Source organism: Mandrillus leucophaeus, unplaced genomic scaffold (assembly GCF_000951045.1).
Source record: "Mandrillus leucophaeus isolate KB7577 unplaced genomic scaffold, Mleu.le_1.0 Scaffold70, whole genome shotgun sequence".
Lineage (NCBI taxonomy): Eukaryota > Metazoa > Chordata > Mammalia > Primates > Cercopithecidae > Mandrillus > Mandrillus leucophaeus.
The window spans coordinates 748772-755981 of record NW_012107586.1 but is presented as its reverse complement, the minus strand read 5'-3'; the positions used below and the strand labels follow the sequence as shown (position 1 = coordinate 755981).

Here is a 7210-nt window from a genome sequence, read left to right as displayed (position 1 = left end):
CCACCACCTCCAGCTAATTTTTGTATTATTATTATTATTATTTTTAGTAAAGACAGGGTTTTGCCATGTTTGCCAGGCTAGTATGGAACTCCTGACCTCAAGTGATCTGCTAACCTCTGTGTCCCAAAGTGCTGGGATTAAAGGTGTGAGCCAGTGGGCCTGACCTAGGATTGTTTCTTAATTGTGCTACACTGATTTGGAGGAGCATGTGGACCAACCTCCATTTTAAGGGCTTGCATTAACTCATCTGATCCTCACAATAAGCCAATGAGGTAGGTAGTTTTATTATCCCCATATTGCAGATGAAGCAACTGAGGAACAGTGAGGTTAAGAACTTCTCTGAAGTCAGGCTGTCAGTAAATAACAGAGCTGGGATTCAAACCCAGACACTCAGGCTCAGCACCCACAGTATTTTCCAATATGCTATACTGAGTGGCCAAGTAAGTATAATAAGGCCCATCCAATGAAGACAGCAGTACTTGAGTTTTTTCCCCTACAACTTATATAGTCTGTGGGGGATGAGATAGGTATGCTTTAACATGATGCTAAAGATATGGCCAGGGTTGCATATTTCTTATATGACTTAGTTAACTTTGCCCTCTTCCAAGGTCACAGACTTTGTCTCTGACCCCAATCACCATGCACACGTGCACATGCACATTCAACATGCCTTTGGTAAAATACAAGAGGACTGGGTGAAAGTGTTCAAATTTGCCACTTCCTGACTTCTAGAAAATAGCTGAAAGCCCATGGCCTGCTGATGGCACATCCGCAGATTCAAGATCTAAAATGCAGTCATAACAAAACACAGTTTGTTTTGCTACCTTTTTTTTTTTCAAAGTGGTATCTATAAACATTTGGGAATGGCAGCTAAATTGGGTTTTCTTAACCAGTCATGAGTTGATTAGCAATCAACAAGGCAAGCCTTGAACAGAACTTAGTAGAGAAATAATGGCATCATTGAAACATTTTCAGTTAGAGGAGTCAAAATATCATATAACTTGAGTCCTAAATTGAGCATTTAGAATGATGTTCTTTTGGTCTGTGCATTAGGATAGCTGTGTGGTTAATGTCTTTGCTAAGAAACAGTAAAAGGTATACTCTATAAAATGACTGCTCCATAGTGACAAGGCTCGTTAAAAACAAATTTCTTTGACATTTTAAAGGCACACTTATCTCAATAAAGATCCTAATGCTCCTAAAAGATTCAAGTTCTATATTGGAACAACATGATGGCATCCTATACATAGGACTGATAAAGAACTTTAATCAGTTGATAAAGTTGAATTTGTGACAGATTCATGCTATCAAAGGAATATAAGTAAAAAAGAATGTTGCTGAGATATAGTGAAGGAAACATTGCCCAGGAATCAAGAAACTTGGGATTTTCAGGTCTACTTTATTCTGACTACAAAAGGAGACATAGATTTTTGTGTGTGTCAGTTTCTTATGAACTTTGGAGCCAGACTTGGGTTCAAATATCTATTCTGATACCTATTAGCTGATGACATTGGATTAGCCAATGAAGCTCTTTGGGCCTCAGTTACTGCATCTATAAAATGGCTTTAATAATATATAGATTTTATTAGGTGCTCACTGTGTGCAGATATTGTGCTTTCTGTATGCCATCAGTCTTTATAACATTCTTAAATGGAATGTTTATCATTGTTAACTCCACTTTACAAGTGAGATCACTAAGTTGAGAGACTATGTAATGTGAAGAGTTTCAGTAAGATAGTTTATGCAAGGTGCCATATCACCTGGTGCAGAGCAGATTCTCCAGCAGTGGAAGCTGATACTATTCCTATCAACTTTATCTCATCCGTCTCCTTCTCTTCTTTTAGGCATGCTTTGAAGATTAATAAAAGAGAAGAGCCATGTGTTTAAGCAACATGAAGTTTGGGAATGAGATAGAGGTTTAAGCCAAGGGGTATAAACAAAACTAAACTTTTATTTTCCTACAGGAGTGGCAGAAACTCAACTATGATATCCATACCCTGCGGCAGGTTCGAAGGGAAGTAAGAAACAGATGGAAGCGCATCTTAGAAGATTTAGGTAAGTCTGAAAGAGATTGTGAAATGGTAAAAATAACTAGTTGTGATCATTATTCTTCAATTTCTCCACCGTAGTTTTTATAAAAGGAATGTCAATAATTGACTGATTAAGGCTACTGTGTACTAATTATTTTCCCAATCTTGCTCTTATATCCTCAAGCATAAATGCCTGATGTTTCTGTTGTCACCAGTCCATGTCTTCTGGATACACTCTGCCATGTGTTACTCCATCTGTCCCTAGTATAGGGTACACAGGCCAGTGCAGTCATATAAGCACTACCATTTATTTATTTATTTTTGGCATTGTACATTAATTTAATTAGATGTGGGTGTTGACCAATTCGTCATAGCTTTGTAAGATGAAGCAGGTTGGGAGAAATATTGTTTGCAAGACAGACAGCAAAACTCAGTGTAGAATTTCAGAAGAAGTATGGAAGAAAAGCTTTGTCAAGGTTGGCAAAAATACTTGTGACATTAGGTTGGATACGTGCCCTCATCACTAATGGTTAATGATAATGATTTTTCTTAGTTGTCCCAGGATTGTGATGTAATAAATGTGACCCCCACATTATAAAATAATCCTACTTCAGTGTTTAAAAAGTGAATTGATCAGTTCTGAAGTCCTTGATCCTTTTGCTTTGAAAGAGAACATGACATCTTGGCATCATCACTTTTCAAGCGTGGGGTGCCATGTGACCAGTCTCTGTTGCTTTGGTTGGCATGCAGTGGGATGGGATGGGACCTCTGCCCTCTTTGCACATCCAGTATTGTTGTGAGCTAATAGCCATTTTTTTTTTTTTAACAATGTAAGTTACTCCAAGTAGGTTTAAGTCTTTGAGTTCTTTATACTTTTGGGTAAGTGATTTTTACCAGCTAATCATATTACCCTGAGGAAGGAAATCTAGGTTTGGAGAAGGACAGCCTGGAGGGAACCACTTTGCAGGCTGGGAGGCAGGTAGGAATTCTGGGGACAGGGGAGAAGGTAAAACAGTAGGGAGGACAGGAAAGAGGGCTTCAAACCAGAAACAAGGTGGCAAGCAGCTGGTGGATGAGTATCTGAGGCTCTGAGGGAAAAGTTAACAAAGAGAAAAAAAAATACCAAAAGAGTTGTAATTAAATATCCAGGCAATCATAGAGATCTGGGAGGCAGCACATGGAATGGTGCCTTTGGCTTCAGTTTTCTGATGCTTTATACTTGTACAGAATCCACATGGGTCTGCTTGTAATCTCCTGTGGGGACCATATTGCGGGACACTTGTTAACTTGGGACTACTATACATGAGTGGTACATTTTTCTACCTTAGGCTTTCAAAAGGAAGCTGACTCTTTGTTGTCAGTGACTAAACTCAGCACCATCAGCGATTCGAAAAACACAAGGAAAGCTCGAGAGATGTTGTTAAAACTGGCTGAAGAAACCAATATTTTCCCAACAAGTTGGGAGCTCTCAGAGAGATATCTCTTTGTTGTGGTAAGTGGATGCTTTTTTTCATCTGCCCTAATTTTGCCTCAATTGTTTGCCTTTTAAAAACTATTCACTATCCTACTTATTCCAGCACCACCATCACTATCACATATGAGGTGGCAGATGCTGGCATTATATACTCTGATTCCCAGTGGCCCGCAGCATCAGAATCACCTAAAGAGCTTTAAAAGTTCGGATTTCCGTATCACACATAGACCTACTGAGGCTTGGGTTCCAGCTCAAGAGTTTGTATTTTTTCAGTGGATTCTACTGTGTAGTATGTTTTCTGAACCATTTGTAGGTCAAAGAGACGTGAGAAGTATTGTTTATATACCCTATAAGACTAACAAATAATCTGAAAGGACGTTAAGGAGTGGGGAAATATTTCTTGGATAATGTAAGTAAAGGATTAAGGTGTGTCTCTACATTTGTTAGGAAAAAATTAATAAACGTCTTACTTGCTCATTGTCATTTCCAGGGTGGGTTTTGTTGTTGTTAGATTGATTTTTCCTATTGACATGTCTTGGTTCCTATCTTGCCAGCAGGTTTTTGGTTTGTTGTTTGTTTTTGCAGGACCGTCTCATTGCACTTGATGCTGCAGAAGAGTTCTTTAAGCTTGCTCGTCGAACTTACCCCAAGAAGCCTGGGGTTCCATGCCTGGCAGATGGCCAGAAAGAACTGCACTACCTTCCATTTCCAAGTCCCTAAAGGAGAGGCTCAGGGACAGAATGGGAATTCTTCCATGAGGACTCAGCAGTCAACCAAAGTTGGACAATTACATGTAGAAGAGAGTGAGCAAATAGAGAGTTTGCTTAGTGAAAAATGATAATGAATTCTACATAAATGTAAAGTCTTTAATCTGAGGACCCTGCCCCATGAATTGTGCAGGGTGCACTGAAACGCCTTGGTGATCTCACATTTAGGAGGAAAGTTACAGAGTTGGTCAGATGGATAGTTCATAATGGGTGGTTCCATTCCAAGACCCCATTGCCCCAGCTTTGATTTTGGTTGTATCATAATCTCTGATCATGAATCCTACTGACAGAGTGGACTATTTCAGTTCATAAAACAATATGATTAATAGAGAGAGCTGTCATTGAGTCTCAAAACAGACTACCAATTTTAAAATAATTATTATAAAATGTATGCTAACCCCAAAATAATACTAGACATGATGTGACCTCTCTGATTTGGTCACCTTGTAGGACCTTGGAGGTGTCAGGGTATCGCTTTGAGTATCAGTTATGATTATTCAGAAGTATAGATGTATCAGATGACAGACATGACAAGGAGTGGCTGGGCGTGGTGGCTCACGCCTGTAATCCAGCACATTGGGAGGCCCAGGTGGGTGGATCATGAGGTCAGGAGTTCGAGACCAGACTGACCAACATGATGAAACCCTGTCTCTACTAAAAATACAAAAATTAGCCAGGTGTGATGGCACGCGCTTTTAATCCCAGCTACCCAGGAGTCTGAGGCAGGAGAATCACTTGAACCTGGGTGGTGAGGTTACGGTGAGCCAAGATTGCACCATCGCACTCCAGCCTGGGTGAGAGAGCGAGACTCCGTCTAAAAAAAAAAAAAGGAAATGACAGGGAGTACTGCTCAGAAGGGAGACCCAAATGGAACTTCCTACAGCTGCATTTAAAGAGTTCTGTGTTCATGTGTGGTACATGCATTTTAAATTCCCAACATTATTGATATCTGGTTCTCTCATCTCTGTATATTGTCCTTTTCTATTCCAAAAGCCTTTGGCTTTTTTTTTTTTTTTTGACGGAGTCTTGCTCTGTCACCCAGGCTGGAGTGCAGTGGCGCAATCTCGGCTCACTGCAACCTCCGCCTTCGGGGTTCAAGTGATTCCTCTGCCTCAGCCTCTGGAGTAGCTGGGGCTACAACAGGCGTGTGCCACCACACCCGGCTCATTTGTTGTATTTTTAGTAGAGATGGGGTTTCACCATGTTAGCCAGGATGGTCTCGATCTCCGGACCTTGTTAGCCGCCTGCCCCAGCCTCCCAAAGTGCTGGGATTACAGGCGTGAGTCACCGTGCCCGGCCATGCCCTTGGCATTTTATCTGGAATAGCATCTGTAAACTGAAATGTTTGACCTCTGTTTTCTTCTCTTGTCTTTCATCTGTTTCTGGTTCGTTGGCTGGCAGCTACACCTGTGGGGGGAACTCTCATGCAGACTTTTGCACATATGCAGAGAGTATTGCACTGAAGATCTTTGCTGGACCTTCTTCAGTTCAGAAGATAATTTTCAAAAGGGAGCAATGCTGCAAATGCAGGTTGCTTTTCTCTACAGATTGAGAAGTCCAGCTTCAAAAGTTACTTGCCACTTAAGCAAGGAACTTATCAAGTGATCATGGTTCATTTTACTGAAAAGACTTTAAGGATTTTTAAGTTTAATCCATAGATTGCTGAGAACAATGACAATATGTTTATTTTTACAGATTTTGCACTTCTGAATTCAGGTTAAAAAGTAACTTGTATTTAGTCTGCTTAGAGGATTGTGACTTGAAAATTTTTGCATACCAATGAGCTTTTTGGTAGCATCCACAGTGTTTAAAATATTTCATAGGCAAGATCCATATTCTCCATTTATTAATGCATTGCAGACCAATTTAACTGCTGTGTTTCAGGAAAATTCTTCCTAGTTTAATAAGTAAATTAAAAGTTTTATTTTTTATATTTAGTGCTTAATCTTTGTCTCATGTTATGTAAAATTAGCCTGCAGATATTTTCTCTCACTTCTGTAGGCTCTTGCAAGATAAACATTCAAACAGTGAAACAAACAATAAAATAAACAAATCTAAGGATGTTGTGTTGTTTTAATCTCTGTCTCAGAATTTGCGTTTTGCCTTTCCGCCTTTTTTATGTCAAAATAGATGAGACTGTTTGCATCTATAAAGTATAAATTGTTACCACAGTATTTTGATAATGAATAAGGATAGGACTATCTCTGTGATTATTAAAATACATGGAATTATCCAGGAAATTTTCCTCACAAGGAATTAAAAGACTCCTGTATTTACTTTTCAGCTGGATGTGTATTATATTTCTGACATAAGAAGGGATAGATATTCTTTCCCATCATCCCTTTAAATTAAAGGGCAGAGAGGCTGAAACACTCATGGGTTTAAGGACCTCCCATCATCCGAAAGCTAGTCAAGAATTAGATGTGTGCTAAAGTCCACTGGCCATGGCAGTGCATGAGAGAGGCGCAGGGGTGCCTCAGGTGGCCGCTGGAGATGTCACAGTGTGCTTGGAAGGACCAGGAGCCACAGATGTGTGGGAGGCCAGAGAGTTCCCCACTTTTTGTCTCCCTGTCGACTACTTTAGTACTCATTTTTTATTTTCTTACTTTAGTACTTCTTAAAGGCTCATCTGTGTATGGAGGTTGATTTTGGGTGGTAGATGGATTGAAGTTTTTATATTAATATTTATTTTAATATGCACCAGGGGAAAAACCCTATAACTAGTAGATCAAACACCTGGTTTTACAGTTCATGAATGTATTGCACAGAATATTATTTATGCTTTCTTAAGGGCAAAGGGACACCCAGGAAGGCACAGAGGACACATGTACTAAAGGGATAAGGAATGCATTGGTCAGAGGGCAGCAGCATCCCTGAGAAGCTCAGTGGCAGTTCTGAAGGCCAGATGCTGTTACAGAAGTGAGCTCACTGACAGCAAT

The 7210-nt window shown here is 39.9% G+C and overlaps 1 protein-coding gene across 1 annotated transcript in view; it reads left to right on the top strand.

Annotated features, from left to right (window-relative positions):
* Nucleotides 1–6346, top strand: part of MREG (melanoregulin) — an 80938-nt gene extending 74592 nt beyond the window's left edge. The window contains exons 3-6 of the mRNA XM_011964561.1: nucleotides 1965–2055; nucleotides 3359–3522; nucleotides 4090–4307; nucleotides 5673–6346. Of these exons, the coding sequence (XP_011819951.1) occupies nucleotides 1965–2055; nucleotides 3359–3522; nucleotides 4090–4224 (390 nt within the window). The 3' untranslated portion in view covers nucleotides 4225–4307; nucleotides 5673–6346. The remainder of the gene's footprint in view (nucleotides 1–1964; nucleotides 2056–3358; nucleotides 3523–4089; nucleotides 4308–5672) is intronic.
* The last annotated feature ends 864 nt before the right edge of the window (nucleotides 6347–7210 follow it).